Raw genomic sequence first — 17,403 nt, 5'->3', positions numbered from 1 at the left:
CTCAAATTCCATTTAATTAAAGATAGTTCTACAAAAAGTGAGAAAGATGTTTCTGTGTGTGTGTGTGTGTGAGAGAGAGAGAGAGAGAGAGAGAGAGTGAGAGAGTGAGAGAGAGAGAGAGAGATGTTCTGTACAGGGACCAATATGGTTCATGAAATGCAACTGCCTTCTTTGAAACTGTAGTGTTGTGTAGTTAGGACCATAATTATATTATTGCACAACCATGCTTGCAAAACACAACATCCAGAAGTCTTTTTATTGGCCATGGTAGCCCTGGGTATCTCAGGAACTCCTTTTCCAGCTGACTCTTTTCCTATTCTTCTTCAACCTTCCTTGAGTGAGAAATAGTATAGGCATGTATTCTCTGTCTATGGTTGACCTAATCTGGCCACATCGTCTTTCTCTTATTTGTGTAATTTGTGAGGAAGGGGTTCACAAACATGCACCCACCCACCATTTAATTTGGGGAGAGTACCTTTGGGTGCAGATGGGGTAGGGATCTCCTTGGAACCGTTTATATCTCCTAGGAATGATCTGGTCATCTACAATGTTTTGTGGAGACATGAACAAAATTTCATGGCTGCTTCACTTAATCGAGTGGCAGAAATGAGTATTTCCTTTTCAGTGAGCACTTACAGATGTTTTTCAAAGAGAAACAGGACAAATTAAAGAAGAGTTGCTGTTGGGTTTTTTTTGTTTTTTTTTTGCAGAGGAAGGGGTCAGTATGTACATAGGTCAACAAGCTCTGGGTCCCCTGACTGTGGCTAAAATATTCATTTATTTATTTATTTATGAGACTTATATACCGCTTTAAGTGCAAGCACTCTCTAAGCGGTGTACACCAGTAAGCAATGTATATATATATTTACATTGCCCCCAACAATCTGGGTCCTCATTTTACCTACCCCGGAAGGATGGAAGGCTGAGTCAACCTTGAGCCGGTGAGATTTGAACCGCTGACCTGCTGAACACAGTCAGCTAAAGTGGCCTGCAGTACTGCACTCTAACTGCTGCGCCACCTCGGCTCATTTACAGCTCACACCACTTCAAGCCCACAATGAAGGGATTATAGTTTACTGGTTTGTATGCAGACATCAAAGTCTACATACAAGGGGTCCTTGGTGCTCACTGAGTTTGCTTATTTTCTTGCAAACATTTCATTACCAAAGTAGGTCACATCATCAGTGTAGTAAGCAGTGGGGTTTGTTCTTAATTTATGTTCTAATAGCTTGCCCTGTCAGTGTTGGTGGGAATACTCTTAGAGGTTCTTTGGTTGGGTTGTTTACTGTTAGCTTGTCTGGCAGTTCCTTGATTGAGATATTGTTTAATCAAAAGTAGAGTTGGAAGGGACTTTGGAGGTCTTCTAGTCCAACCCCCTGCTCAAGCAAGAGACCCTATACCATTCCAGACAAGTGACTGTCTAGTCTTTTCTTAAAAACTTTCAGTGATGATGCACTCACAACTTCTGGAGGCAAGCTGTTCCAATGGCTAATTGTTCTCACTGTTGGGAAGTGCCTCCTTAACTCCAGGTTGCTTCTTTTTAGAATAGAATAGAGCTAGAAGGGACCTTGGAGGACCTCCAGATTTTACTTCTGGATTGTTAGTCTGATGTTAATTTTTGATGTTAATCTATGCTCATCTGGGCATTGATGGCTAAAGTACATCTGGACATGTGAGCGTCAGACCCAAGAATCACTTTATTGAGAAGGGTGGTCATCTAAATCGTACATCAATGGTTATTTGGTTTTATAGTAATCTCATTTGGGTTTAGGATTAGGATTTTCTCATCCTGGCATATTAGTGATGTCTAATGGTTCCATTTTTCTTTCCTTTTCAGTTCAGGGCTTAGACATTTTGTCAAACTATATGATTTCCGCAGTGGACAATTTACAAGTGGACGTTGATAAAAATGAGGAGCCTTCCTCAAACAACAATATTGCTTTAGCAAAGAAGGACTTCAAGAACAGCATCCCTTTTGTTATACATACTGATAGGATAAATAGAAATTTTATGTTTCCCTTTGGCTGTTCAAAAGGTGACTGCTGTACGGCCAAGAATTTCAAGGCTCACTCCGTGACTCAGGTATACACGATGAATGAAAATGACCAGTCCTACATCACTCAGAAAGAGCTGGAGACCAATGTTATATCTAGCTTGCCATCAGATCTCCTGAAAGAGCCTTCAAATAACTTTAAGGGACCAATGAGCTTTATAGAAAACAATTGTCGGATCACCACAGAGGATGTAGACCCAGTGTGTAAGACTGCCGACCAAAATAAATCAGTGCTTATTATGAATACTCAGTGTGATGCCGGCTATTATGAACCTCCTAAACATCTGGATGGGGTTAGTTTGAGCCAAGCAGCTCAAAGGGATTGTTGTGAATCTACTCTTGCTTCTGACCAATCAAGGTTCATTGAGACACCAGTAGATCAATGTAGTGAAACTCTGTTGCGAGCCCAGAGGACATTTGATGTAATTCATAATTTCAACTCCTCAAATCCAACAACGGTTGTTGAAGAGTCCAAGTTACATCTGAAGGAGCCTAACATGAAGAAGCATGAAGATGTCTTGATATCAGGAGTCATTAAGAGATCTTCATCAGTCATTTCAGACTCAGGAATTGAAAGCGAACCCAGTTCAGTCGCTTGGTCAGATGCAAAGAGCAAAGCCTTGGAGTTGGCCAGTGATCAAGAGAACCTTCACCAGCTAGTCAACAGGCATGCAATCCATCGGAATTCCCTAGAAGGTGGACGTACGGAAAGCAACACAAGCTTGCCTAATGGCATACAAGCCTCACTTACGTCTATTAGCTCCTTGCCTTATGAGGAAGACGAAAGGGAGGTGGAGCCCAGCAAGTTGACAAAATCAATCTCTGCTCCTCAGATCAGCAGTCCCGAGGAATCCGTGGAAGTCATGGATATATCCAAATCTGATAAAAACATCTCGGGTGGGCATGATGTGGAAACAGGAAATGCCAGAATGGTCTCAGTGGGAAATATTTCCACCTGCCAGGATGGAGAACCTCAACTGTCCAGTGGTTTGATGGAACACCCCAAATCTGATTGCAATGCTGCTCACTTGAAAGGAAGTGTTAAGGGCTATCCTGAAAATGACTGTACTTTGGAAGCCACAGAGGGACCACTGCCTCAAGTAGAATGCCAGTGGCCAGAGAGAAGAGAGGATGGCCATTTCGAAACAGCTAATAATTATTTGGATGCAGATGCTTCTAATCTGGATATCTATGATGAGGATGCAAACATGAATCGTGACCACAATTTGTATGCTGCAGATGTGTATGCTTTCTCACACTGTGAGAAGGAGGTGATGGACTTTTGCTATGCCAATCCAGACTCAACAGACTCGGCATATGAATCGAACTTTACTAGGGAGAACTCCGCTAACTCTCCGGTCAGCAGCAACAATATAGCCTGTGGTAAAGAAATCACAAATTTACAGAAAGTCAGACTGGACAACAGATCTGAGTGTGGCTCATGCAGCATTGAGCTGGAGAAAAGGGATCTCAAGAGCATAGCAAATAGCACTGGATTTCATTCTGCAGTGCCAGAAAAGTTGGTGCTTGAGAGTAAGAAGGCCGTGGAGATAGTCAACTTATCCATTTCTTGCACAGCCACCTGTCTGCCCTTTTCTTCAGTTCTCAAGGAGACACCTCCACTGACTGTCTTGTCCACCAAGCAGGTCACATCTCCTATCACTCACCAACCAATAGGGTCCTTTGGGGTCATCTCTTGCGAATCTAGTAAAGTGGGAGAAGAAGACAATGAACAAATGCTCAAGTAAGAATTATATAATTAATATTATAAATGTATTGATATGCTGAGTGTTTGCACTGTAATAGATCCTAAGGAGGTAAAGATGACACTGAATGTAAATGTATAATATCTTGCCCAAGGAAACCCAAGGGTGCGTTGACAGCTGGCCAAATTTCAGCCTCTTGCTGAACTGAATCAATAGCAGTATCCTTCCTCCCTCCCATTCCTCCTTCCTTCCTTCCTTCCTTCCTTCCTTCCTTCCTTCCTTCCTTCCTTCCTTCCTTCCTTCCTTCCTTCTTCTTTCTCCTTTCTTCCTCCCTCCTTCTCCCCCTCCTCTCCCTTCCCTTTCTTTCTTTCTTTCTTTCTTTCTTTCTTTCTTTCTTTCTTTGTTTCTTTCTTCCTTTTTTCTTTCTCCCTCCTTCCTCCCTCCCATTCCTCCTTCCTTCCTTCCTTCCTTCCTTCCTTCCTTCCTTCCTTCCTTCCTTCCTTCCTTCCTCCCTTCCTCCCTCCCTCCCTCCCTCCCTCCCTCCCTCCCTCCTCTTGCTGAAAGAAAAATGACACAAAAAGTCTATTTCCTAAATCCTAACCCTCAAGTATTATTTTGCGATGGTTTGCAAAACACAGAAAGAAACTTTTAACATGAGACCATCATGGTAAATTACTCTTCCATAGCATCCATGTGGATAGGAATGGTGGTGTGGTGGCGAACCTATGGCACGCGTGCCACAGGCAGCACACGGAGCTGTCTCTGGTGGCACGCGAGCCATTGCTGGGCCAAGCTGTTCCCTCCTCCTCTCCGCGCATGCGCAGTCTGGGAATAGGCAAGAGACTATAAAAGGAGCAACTTTCGGCAGAAGCAGCATTTGCTGCACACAGTGAGAGAGCGAGCATAAGTCGGAGCGGACAGTGAGCGAGCGAGCGAGTGAGCACAAGCCGACAGCTTGGTGGCCACGCCCACTTGGTGGCCACACCCACTCGGCACCCAGCGATCCATAAGTGGATTTTGGGTTGCAGTTTGGGTACTCGGTCTCTAAAAGGTTCGCCACCACTGATATAGGTGGTGCCACTTTAGAAGCTTCTTAGCAACATCAGTGGGTACTTCACTTTGCCTCATTCACCTTTTGTGGTTTTTTCCAGGGTTCTCTGCAGTGTATCCTTCCTAAAATTAGGCATGTGTGTTCAAGTGGAGTTCCTTTATCCTAATAGCTTCCATTTACCGTACTGTAGACAAGAGCATGAATAGGCTATTTCTTCACATTGCGGAATTGATACCGCACATAAATGTGGGAATTTAACGAATGGTGTTTGCACTCAGATTTGAACAGCTAAATCAGTTCTGCTTCTCCACCACTGAGATATCTGTTGCAATTAACCCAATGGACAAAGTAGTTGCATCCTATCAAGCACCTTGTTCAGCCTGTGATTTATTGGTGTATTGTCCAGTTTCTATCAGGCCAAAGAAACATTTAAAAAGGAACTGAAGATTGAAGGATTTCTGTACAGTGACTTATCCATACTAGCTTCTGATACCCCATATTTTCCACCAGAGGAAGAGGAAGAAAATTTGGAAGATGGGATTCACCTAGTGATCTGTGTCCATGGGCTAGATGGTAAGGCCAAAAAACAAAACAAAAAACAAACAAATAAACAAACAAACACCCCCCATCATCCATATATGTATATGTATATGTATGTATATATGTGTATATGTATGTATGTATGGGGTCAGGCAGAAAGTCAGGACCATATGTTCAGTTGCAGTTCAGACAATTTATTACTCAAGCCTATACACAAGAATCTAGTCAAGTAAAGTTCAGTATTAAACTGACTCCAGATAAGGGTCAATGGGATTATATTTAGACCATTTATGGGAACATAGCGACTCTAGACTGATGACTCATTTAACTCTACCCCTCCCAACTCTGCCTGTTCTTCTCCTACATCTGGTCTGCCTGGACAAGTCCCTCCAATTTTGTTGGCATGGTTTTCTAGTGGTTTCCATTGCCTCATTCCTAGGGCAGAGAGAGAGGGGGAGAGAGAGAGGGAGGAAGGGAGGGAAAAGAGAGAGAGGGGGAGGGAGAGGGAGGGTGGGTGGGAGAGAGAGAGAGAGAGAGAGAGAGAGAGAGAGAGACTAGCCCGAGGTCACCAACCTGGCTTTAATATTTAAGACAGGGCTAAAATTCCCATTCTACTAGTTTCTAGCTTGCTGCCTTAACCACTATATCAGACTTCCTGTTCATTTTCTTCATTCATGTGAACTATTGGATATCAATAGAGCAACCTATATTCATCCTGCATAAAGACTCCAATCTTGACTACATAGAGGGACATATAGGTGTATCCAAAGGATACCTGGATCAAAATATTTACTTTTGGTTTCTCCAGGTAACAGTGCAGATCTTCGGCTGGTAAAAACATTCATCGAATTGGGTCTCCCTGGAGGAAAACTTGACTTCCTAATGTCAGAAAGGAACCAGGTATTTGATTCATTCTTTAGCTCTTTTAAAACTTGATGTCTACATTTCCATCTTATAAAGAAGATGTTTGGTGAAAAGTGAAATTGAATGGACATTGCCACAAAGGTCACAAATTACTTTTGATATATATATATATATATATATATATATATATATATATATATATATATATATATGTTTTCTGAGGTTTTCGCGGGTATTTGTATGTAGGTCTTTGGTTGTTCGGGTTTTCTCCCGCGTAAAATTGGAAGTGTCTTGGCGACGTTTCGACGAAGTCCCATTCGTCATCTTCAGGCTGGTGTTTTCAGCTTCGTGCTTCGAGCAGCAATGTGTGGTCTTAGCTGTTTCTTCCTTTTAACTGCCAGTGGGGGTATGAACTGATTGGGTGGGAGCTTGGCTGTGTTCTGATTGGGTGGAGGTGTGTTCTGATTGGTTAGGGGCTTGGCTGTGCTCTGATTGGCTGGGGGGTTGGCTGTGCTCTGATTGGCTGGGGGAGTGTTCTGTTTGGTTGTGCTCAGGTTAGTCTGAGTTGCAGAGGGGTTTAAGATTTTGGGCTGCCTTGCTATTTTTTGGCTTCGCGTTCGTGGTCATGCCTCCTCTTCATGGAGGGTGTCAGTTTGCTTCATGTATGGATTGGAGGGGTTTAAAGTGGCTAATAATGAAAGAAAAAGTGGACAACTTCCTCACACACCTCAACAGCCTACACCCCAAAATACAGTTCACCATGGAAACAGAAGCTAACAACCAACTTCCCTTCCTGGATGTCTTAGTCTACAAGAAATCCAATGGCTCCCTAGGACACACCATCTACCAGAAGAAAACACACACAAACCGCTATCTGCACGCTCTCTCACACCACCACCCAGCACAGATCAACTCTGTAGCCAAGACACTCATCTCCAGAACAAAACGCTTAGCTGACGAACAACACCTAAAACCCGAACTACACACTCTCACCAATGTACTAACATCCAATGGATTCCATAGAAATAAGATTACAAACCTAATCCAAAAAGAAACCCCCACTAAAATCCAAGACAAAGAACAAGAAAACGGCAAAGCCCTCCTCCCATACATAAAAGGCACCACAGACAGAATCAGTAAGATCCTCCATAAACACAACATCAAAACAGCATTCTGCACAAACAGAAAAATATCCACCATCCTTAGAAACCCCAAAGATAAAATTGAATTAGAAAATCAAGGAGTATACGAAATCCCATGCACCACTTGTCCCACCACATACATCGGACAAACCAACAGAAGAATAAGTGCACGCATTGAAGAACATAAGAACTCAGTCAAAAAAGAGGAACCAACATCTTCCCTGGTCCAACACCTTAAAGCCACAGGACATGAAATTGACTTTAAAAATACCAGAACCATTGCCAAAAGTGAACATTTTAATAACAGAATAATCAGAGAAGCCATTGAGATAGAAAAACGCCCACACAGCATGAACAAGCGAGATGATACCTCCCGCCTACCAGCCATTTGGAAACCCGCCCTTATTGACAAACGACTCCCTAACACAAAAAATGATACCAGACCCACACTCACAAAAACCACACAGGATGTCACCACCACACATCCACGCAAAAAACAAACCCAAAGCCACACTGACTATGAGGCACGACCACAAACCAGAAGCCAGACCACAGCTGCATCATTAGCCACTTTAAACCCCCCCAATCCATACATGAAGCAAACTGACACCCTCCATGAAGAGGAGGCACGACCACGAACACGAAGCCAAAAAATAGCAAGGCAGCCCAAAATCTTAAACCCCTCTGCAACTCAGACTAACCTGAGCACAACCAAACAGAACACTCCCCCAGCCAATCCCAGCCAATCAGAGCACAGCCAAGCCCCTAACCAATCAGAACACACCTCCACCCAATCAGAACACAGCCAAGCTCCCACCCAATCAGTTCATACCCCCACTGGCAGTTAAAAGGAAGAAACAGCTAAGACCACACATTGCTGCTCGAAGCACGAAGCTGAAAACACCAGCCTGAAGATGACGAATGGGACTTCGTCGAAACGTCGCCAAGACACTTCCAATTTTACGCGGGAGAAAACCCGAACAACCAAAGACATATATATATATATATATATATATATATATATATATATATATATATATATATATATATATATATATATATATATGATGAGAAAAATAGTCGAACACTGGGATAAATAAAAACAACTGTTTAATAAACTAACAACTAAACAGTTGTTTTTATTTATCCCAGTGTTCGACTACTTCTCTCAACATGAATATACCTGGGATTCACATTTTGGATTTGTTATTCCTTCATTTCTGCCAGACTGTTTTTGGGACATCTTCATTATCTTTGCATTAATATCATTACTGTCAATTCACATGCATTTTTTCCTTCCTATTTCTTTGATGAAATGCTTTTTATTGCTTTTCGTTAACACAGTGACAGCAACAGAATTGATTTCTTAGTAATCAGCATTGCCTTCCTAAAATATTCCATTTCTTTCATAAAATTCTGAAGGGCAAGATTCTGGCTTCATCGCAGTTTGCTACTGACTTTCAAAATACTCCAGAATTATGTACCTTTGAGAACAATCAGAATCAGAGTACGATGAATGGTTGTAAGAACTGGGTATGTCTAGTCTAGCAAAGAGAAGAATTAAGGCTGACATGATAGCAGTCTTCCAATATTTGAGGTGCTGCCACAGAGAAGAGGGGGGTCAACCTATTTTCCAAAGCACCTGAGTGCAGGACAAGAAGTAAAGGATGGAACATATTAAGGAGAGATCCAAGATAAAATTAAGCAGGAATCTCCTGTCACTCAGAACAATTAATCAGTGGAACGTCTTACTTCCATAAGTTGTGGGTGCTCCATCACTGGTTTTTTTTAAGAAGAGCTTCATCTGCCATTTGTCCAGAATGGAATAGAGTCTCCTGCTTGATCAGGGGTTGGACTAGAAGACCTCCAATATCCCTTCCAGGTCTGTCATTCTGTAATTTGATAAACGTACCTTGGTTTTGGGGGAACAAAACTATTCCAAACACAGAGAACTACAACTGAAAGGTGTTGTTTCAAGTTTCTGTTCCCTCAGCTTAGAAGAATTAGGAACTATAACATCCTCTCCTTAAAGAACATACATTCGGCAGACTAATGGCCATGAAGGATACAAAAAGGAATACATCTTCAGAATAGAATATCTTCATTGTCATTGTGTAACTCACAACAAAATTAAGTATATATTTCCTTGAAATATAAAGGCAGAAGCAATCGATATATATGGAAGATAGCAATAGGAAAGCAGAATAGGTTAACTTTTTTTTTTTTGTCCTCTATGTGCTGCCCTCTGGCTTCTAAAAATAGAGATCTGCAAATTTGGTCTGTGTCTTTTGTGAGTCAGTGGATTCTTTCATTTCAAAATATTAAGGAAAGCTGAAGAGATTCAGCTTCAAAGGAAGTAATTAATTATCAGTTCAGGTGAAGCAAAGGATCTGGAGCAGTGTTTCTCAATCTTGACAGTTTTAAGGCATGTGGACTTCAACTCCCAGAATTCCACAGCCAGCATTGCTGGCTGTGGAATTCTGGGAGTTGAAGTCCACATGCCTTAAAATTGTCAAGGTTGAGAAACACTGATCTGGCGAGACCCCCAACTTTGGGAAATTCTCTCCCCAACCCCATTCTCTTTTTGCAGACAGATACCTTTGCAGACTTCGATACCATGACGGATCGCTTGCTGGATGAAATAATTCAACATATTCAGCTATACAACTTGTCGATATCACGTATCAGGTAAAAGGGCAAGAAGAAGCAATGGGCTATGGGGGCCACATACTGTAGGGATCCTTTCCTGATGTGAGAGACTGTGGAGAAATTGGGGAAAAAAATTAAAAGGCAGGAGGGAGAGTCATTTCACCCTTTGTCTTGTGAATGGAAAATTAGTTCAGGTGGAGAGAAATACAGGAAAAGGCACCTTAAGAATCTGAAGATGTCTTAACAAACTTAGCATAATTTGGGACATTCCTATTGTAGTTACCAAGATTATGTATTTATTCCATATAAGTACTGAAGAGTGATGATTTTGTTTGAGTTTTGGCCTCAAGTCAGCCTTATCCCAAAGGCGCTTTTTCCAAAAGCCAACTGGACTTTCTTGTTTTTTGTTTTTCTTTGAAAATGTTTCACTGAAGGACTAAATAAGCTTTTGGATGAGAAGCAAAATATTTTCAAATAAAAAGAAAGAAAGTCCAATTGCCTTTTGGAAAAAGTACCCTTTGAGTCAACCATGAACTGAATGGTTGAGAATCTCCATAAACATCAGGTCAGCCTTGATTCCTGGCTACTGAAGTTTTCTTGGCAACATTTTTAAAGTGGTTTGCCACTGCCTTGTCACCAGCCTAAAATCTCCCAAAAGTCTTCATGCTTAAGGCCACGGTGGAAATTGTGGTCTTCCCCTTTCTAGCCTGCTGCTGTAGAGGACTGTAATGCTGGGACAGGTGGAAGAAGAAGGCCAGCTTGAAGAGGGATGAACTCAGCCATAATGGTGATGGGTGTGCCATTGAAGAACATGAAGGATCACGTTAGGGACAGATTGTTATGGAGAAAAGTCTTTTCATGTGGTCACTAAGAGTTTGATACTAACTTGATGGTGCATCATCAATGTGTGTGTGTGTGTTTGTGTGTAGAGATAGATAGAGATAGAGATAGATAGAGATAGAGATAGATAGATAGACAGACAGACAGACAGACAGACAGACAGATAGATAGATAGATAGATAGATAGATAGATAAAATGATAAAGATAGATAGATAGTGATAGAGATAGAGAAATAGAGATAGCTAGATAGAGATAGAGATAGATAGAGATAGATAGATAGATAGATAGATAGATAGATAGATAGATAGATAGATGATAAAGATAGATAGAGATAGATAGTGATAGAGATAGAGAAATAGATAGAGAAGATAGAGAGAGAGAGAGATAGTGATAGATATATAGAGCTATAGATAGATAGATAGATAGATAGATAGATATGATAGATAGATAGATAGATAGATAGATAGATAGAGAAATAGAGATAGAGATTATAGAGAGAGATAGTGATAGATATAGAGAGTGATAGAGGGAGAGAGAGAGAGATGATAAAGATTGATAGATCGATAAATAAATAGAGAGTGATAGAGATAGAAAAATAGAGATAGAGATGAGAGAGAGATAGTGATAGATATATAGACCTATAGATAGATAGATAGATAGATAGATAGATAGATAGATAGATAGAGAAAGAGATGATAAAGATTGATAAATCAAGAGATCGATAGATCGATCGAAAGATAGAGAGAGAGAGAAAGAGATGATAGATAGATAGATAGATAGATAGAGATAGAGAAATAGAGATAGAGATGATAGAGAGAGATAGTGATAGATATATATAGAGAGAGAGAGATAGATAGATAGATAGATAGATAGATAGATAGATAGAGATAGAGAAATAGAGATAGAGATGATAGAGAGAGATAGTGATAGATATATATATAGAGAGAGAGATAGATAGATAGATAGATAGATAGAGAGAGAGAGAGAGAGATGATAAAGATTGATAGATCGATAGATCGATAGATAAATAGAGAGTGATAGAGATAGAGAAATAGAGATAGATGATAGAGAGATAGTGATAGATATATAGAGCTATAGATAGATAAAGAGAGAGAGAGATGATAAAGATTGATAAATAGATAGATAGATAGATAGATAGATAGATAGATAGGGGAGTAGAAAATGTTTAAGCCATGCCAAAAAAAATGTACAAGTTGTATTGTTTGCATTTCTGTAGCTTCATCGGTCACTCACTCGGTAATGTGATCATCCGATCAGTATTGACCCGGCCCAGGTTTCGTTATTACCTCAATAAGCTACACACCTTCCTGTCCCTCTCTGGACCTCACCTGGGAACATTGTATAACAACAGTACTTTGGTTAGTACAGGTAAGAGTTCCTGAAATCATCCATGTGGATAGAACAATGGATGTGGATAGGATAAAGGGAATAATATATGATAATATATGTCATAGACAATAAGATGTCAAATTCTCGGACATCTCTCTTAATTGAATGTAGTTCTTTTCCAAGCATGATTTTCAAAGAGCGAAGATCGATTGAGAAGAAAGACCAGAATTTCAGCATATGCATCCCTCATTAGGATAGATGCAGAGTTCTTGGCAGGTGAAATGGGTATGTAGGTCCATGGAATGGGAGCTAACACCCCCTGGGCTATCAGTCAGCAAAGGATTGTTGTTGTTGTTAATTGCGAAGTCGTGTCCGACCCATCGCAACCCCATGGACAACATTCCTCCAGGTCTTCCTGTCCTCTACCATCTTCTGGAGTCCATTTAAGTTCACACCTACTGCTTCAGTGACTCCATCCAGCCATCTCATTCTCTGTCGTCCCCTTCTTCTAATGCCCTCCATCTTTCCCAGCATTAGGCCCATCTCCAGTGAGTCCTTCCTTCTCATTAGGTGGCCAAAGTACTTGAGTTTCAACTTCAGGATCTGGCCTTCTAAAGAGCAGTCGGGGTTGATCTCTTCTAGGACTGACCGGTTTGAATGCCTTGCAGTCCAAGGGACTCGCAGGAGTCTTCTTCAGCACCATAGTTCAAAGGCTTCAATTCTTTGGCGCTCAGCCTTTCTTATGGTCCAACTTTCACAGCCATACATTGCAACTGGGAAAACCATGGCCTTGACTATACGCACTTTTGTTGGCAGGGTGATGTCTCTGCTTTTTAGAATGCTGTCTAGATTTGCCATAGCTTTCCTCCCCAGGAGCAAGCGATATCAAACTGTAAATAATTAGAGAAAGATTACTGGGTGGGTAGGAAGCAGAGGTTCAGCCCCTTATGAAATGCAAATAACAAAATCCCCCTCTTCATAAATGTGATCCGTAAAAGAAATGTTTAAAAAAACCTAATCTCTCCACACTAATTGATCTGATGGCTGTTTTTGCAGATCAACTCTCTTTATATTTTTTCCCCCTAGGTTTGTGGTTGATGCAAAAACTGAAGAAATCTGACTCCCTTTTGCAGCTGACTTTCAGGGACAATGCCGATCTGCGGAAGTGTTTCCTTTACCAGCTTAGCCAAAAAACAGGTGGGTTTTTCTGAACAGGTGAGAGGGTGCCATGCCTGACCCATTATGACACAATGCAATGGGAAGTATTTAACCTCAATTTTATTCATGTCATTCAAGGTACGGTTTAATTCCTCAACTTTCTAATCTGAAGAGGTCTGCCATGAATCAAACTCTCTCTCCCTCTCTGTCTCTCTCTCTGTCTCTCTCTCTGTCTCTCTCTCTCTGTCTCTCTCTCTCTGTCTCTCTCTTTGCCTCTCTCTCTGTCTCTGTCTCTCTCTCTTTTTTTTTTTTGCAGGTCTTCAGTATTTCAAAAATGTAGTCCTTGTTGCCTCTCCCCAGGACCGCTATGTCCCATTTCATTCTGCAAGAATAGAAATGTGTAAATCTGCCTTGAAAGACAGACATACAGGTGAGAGTCCCTCTAAGTCGAGTTATCCACTGCATTCATTTCCAATTTCTAAGACTATTTTATCTCCCGAAAATAAGATGGAGTGACAACATCAGCAAGGATGGCGGGCCCAACTGGCCAAGGAAAGCTCAAGACAGTCTTGGTTGGAAATGTGCAGAAGAGGCCTTCATTCTGCAGTGGATAGACAATGGCTAGAATGATGATGGTTATCATTGATCATGATGATTGTGATCATGCTTTTATCTTAACTGGTCTATTGGCAAATACTTAGTCCTTCACTTATAACTGTAATTAAGACTGAAAATTATGAGAATACATGGTGATGTTTGTAATGTAGGAGACCAAACTGATTTTAGAACATTTTTTTTGCAGCAGTCATTAAGTGACCGGTGCAGTCATAAAATTACTGTTTCAGTCATTAAGTGAACATCACAATCATTAAGGGAATCCATTGTCTGCTACGGGGCATTTTTGCTGGAAACTGGAAGTGCATGCCATTTCCCCCCCCCCAAAAAAAGTTTTAGATTGCAGTCATGTGACCGTAGGATGATGCAAACAGGCATAATTATGTACTGGTTGCCAAGGACCCCAAATGTGGTCAGATGTCCATAGGGGGAGCCCAGCAATTGAAACTTCAGAACCAAATCAAAGCTACCTTTTGGAAGTTTTCAAAAATAGACAACAACCATTTGACCGGGATGGTGTAAGGCAGGGGTCTTCAGACTTGGCTCTTTTATGACTTGTGGACTTCAACTCCCAGAATTCCTCAGCCAGCCTCCATTTTGTTTGTTAGATTTAAGGCAGGGGTCTTCAAACTTGGCTTTTTTATGACTTGTGGACTTCAACTCCCAGAATTCCTCAGCCAGGCATGCTAGCTGAGTAATTCTGGGAGTTGAAGTCCACAAATCATAAAAGGGCCAAGTTTGAAGACCCCTGGTTTAAAGTCTTCTACCATGAGCAGGAGGGTGGACTAGAAGACCTCCTAGATCCCTTTCAATCCTATGAGTCTATATTCTAAGATATTGCGCAACAAATGATGATGATATTTGTTTTGTTTTTCAATTTTCCAAGGTCCCGTTTATGCTGAGATGATCAACAACCTCCTCCAGCCTGTCGTGGGAGCTAAGGACTGCACTTTAATCCGTCACAATGTATTTCATGCCTTGCCAAACACCGCTAATACGCTGATTGGGCGAGCTGCACATATAGCCGTGCTGGATTCTGAACTGTTCTTGGAAAAATTCTTTCTCGTGGCAGGACTCAACTATTTTAAATAGGACCAGGAGCATTAGGGAAGCACCGGACTCTTTGCAGAAAACGGCAACCGTTTCTGAATCAAGGGAGTGCTATATTACCAGGAAAAAAAAATGGCATAGGCTAATGGTGACATAGCATGCACATACTCGTACCCTATTTATTTGGGGGAAAGAATCAAATGCTTCAGTTATTAAGCATTCAAAGGGCCAACTCTTGGTGCTTTTGAGAAGATGGAAACATCTCCACATTAAGTTTCTTTGTCCTTTCTCTCTTTGGTCATCTACCTTGAATAATTGGTCTTCAAATGCTGAGAGTCAGATTCCAGATCTGCCTTTTTTGTATCTGTGATCGGATCAGTAATTTTTTTTTTCTTTTCTTGCTTCCTTCATTGGAAAATCCTTCTAGCACTAAGCCGTCTTAGTCAAGCTAATGTTGATTTGTTGAATAGGTTTGCCATTTCATTTTGTGGGTTAGCGCACGCAGGTAGAAACAACCACGGAGCTTTGGTAAAATGAGAACTCAATAAAATCTAGTTGTACAACATTGTTGTATAACATGGTACAGGCATATGATTACTTGATCATGTCTTGAATTTTAAGAGTAAGGGGCCAAGAAAGAACAGAACAGCAGAGTTGGAAGAATCCTTAGAGGTCTTTTAGTTCTCCTCTACTCAGGCAGGAAACCCTATACCATTTGAAACAAATGTTGACCAATCTCTTCTTAAAAACCTCCAGTGTTGGAGCACCAACAACTTCTGGAGACAAGTCATTCCACTGATTAATTGTTCTCACTGTCAGAAAAATTGTCTTTAGTTCTAGATTGGTCCTCTCCTTGATAAGTTTTTAGCCATTGTTTCTGCCTTCAGGTGCTTTGGAGAATAGCTTGACTCCCACTTCTTTGTGGCAGCCCCTTAAATATTGGAATGCTGCTATCATGTCACCCCTCATCCTTCTTTTCATTAGACTAGGCAAAGTTTGAAGGTACACAGATTCAAGCAAACTAATCAAATACTGCAGAGTGTCCACTAACATTGTAGGCTGACAAATTTTATCTGAGAATTTAAAGAATGAAGAAGATGTAGCCTCTATTACCTGAATGGCAGGAACAAATCTTGGATGATATAAAAATTGTGTCCTCAGAGACAAAGGCCTCTCTTATGCCTTGAGCTATTGTAGAAAAGACAGTCACAGTAGAGCAGGGGTATCAAACTGCCAGCCCGCAGGCCAGATGCGTCATGGCAAAATCGTGTCCACCCCATTGCCGGCAATGGAAAAAAAAAGTCACATTACGTCGCAACACATCACATGACATTGCGAGTTTGACAGCCCTGCAGTAGATGGTGGGACCTAGTTAATTGTGGAACTGGACAAAAGACTAAGCAAAGTGAGGGCTGATTAATATCTCAGTGATAAACCCATCAGAAAATCCAGGAGCTGGAAAATAAATATATATTCTGGAAGAAGGTGATGTGAAACCACATCCATAATGTTGCAAGGAAAATCACACAGATTTGTCTGCATTGTCGCTGTGAGTTGAGCTTAATTTAAGATAGCCTTTTTTTTCCTTTTAGAAAAGAACGATTGTATGTTTAAGTAAGCCGTGAAGATAAAGATTGCATATAATATTTAGATGGCTTGATTATGGCAGCTACTCTTTATGGCTGTGTTCACACAACTCAATCTAGCTGCCGAATGAACCTATTTATGTAGTGCACGGAATCATACAATGAACCATAGATTAACCAAATAGGGCAGACTTTTGCACGGCCTATTAAGACACAAAAAGAATGTTAACCAGACTTAGCACTAAATGTGGCATCTTATGCCAATTCAGCTGCTATATTTACAATTGAGCTGAACTCAGTCATAAAGACCAACAGATTTTTTTTTCTTTTAAGTCTAGCACATCCATGAAAACTTTAATCTTATTTAAGACATGGAACTCAAGGTGTAGTTTGTTAACTGCTGTGTTTGACATACTGGCTATTTCTCCTGTCTTCTGTCTCAGCAAGACCAATTCTCACAACCTTATCATCTTGGACCATAAAATGAGCCATTTTATGGTATCTATAGAGGTCTTTTTCCATCCTAAAACACATACAGTATATTCTGATAGCTCAGTGACAAAGGTCGCATTTTTCAAATAGAAGGTATTTATTTATTTATTGTACAGCCTCCATTTCACTCACTAGTTCAAAGCCAGGCAGTGACCATACAATCTAGTATGTGATGGGGGACACCTTTGAGATGTTGACAATCCTCTCGGGCAAAATTGTTGCTAGTAGCAGGGGAATAGAAGTAGTCAAGACTAATAAAGAGAGTCAGAAAAACTAAGGAAGAAGGAGAAGGCTGGGGTAGTCGCT

At 41.0% G+C, this 17,403-nt stretch overlaps 1 protein-coding gene across 2 annotated transcripts in view; it reads left to right on the top strand.

Moving 5' to 3' along the window:
- Nucleotides 1-15,765, top strand: part of FAM135B (family with sequence similarity 135 member B) — a 129,196-nt gene extending 113,431 nt beyond the window's left edge. For both annotated transcript variants that reach the window (XM_039323550.1, XM_039323551.1), the window contains 8 exons: nt 1,838-3,797; nt 5,217-5,383; nt 6,159-6,250; nt 9,947-10,044; nt 12,084-12,235; nt 13,283-13,393; nt 13,671-13,784; nt 14,856-15,765. In XM_039323550.1, the coding sequence (XP_039179484.1) occupies nt 1,838-3,797; nt 5,217-5,383; nt 6,159-6,250; nt 9,947-10,044; nt 12,084-12,235; nt 13,283-13,393; nt 13,671-13,784; nt 14,856-15,061 (2,900 nt within the window). In that variant the 3' untranslated portion in view covers nt 15,062-15,765. The remainder of the gene's footprint in view (nt 1-1,837; nt 3,798-5,216; nt 5,384-6,158; nt 6,251-9,946; nt 10,045-12,083; nt 12,236-13,282; nt 13,394-13,670; nt 13,785-14,855) is intronic.
- Nucleotides 15,766-17,403: the final 1,638 nt, after the last annotated feature.

The sequence above is a fragment of the Crotalus tigris genome, unplaced genomic scaffold (assembly GCF_016545835.1).
Source record: "Crotalus tigris isolate CLP2741 ecotype Arizona unplaced genomic scaffold, ASM1654583v1 scf7180000024277.1505481, whole genome shotgun sequence".
Taxonomy (NCBI): domain Eukaryota; kingdom Metazoa; phylum Chordata; class Lepidosauria; order Squamata; family Viperidae; genus Crotalus; species Crotalus tigris.
This window is presented reverse-complemented; position numbering and strand designations above follow the sequence as displayed.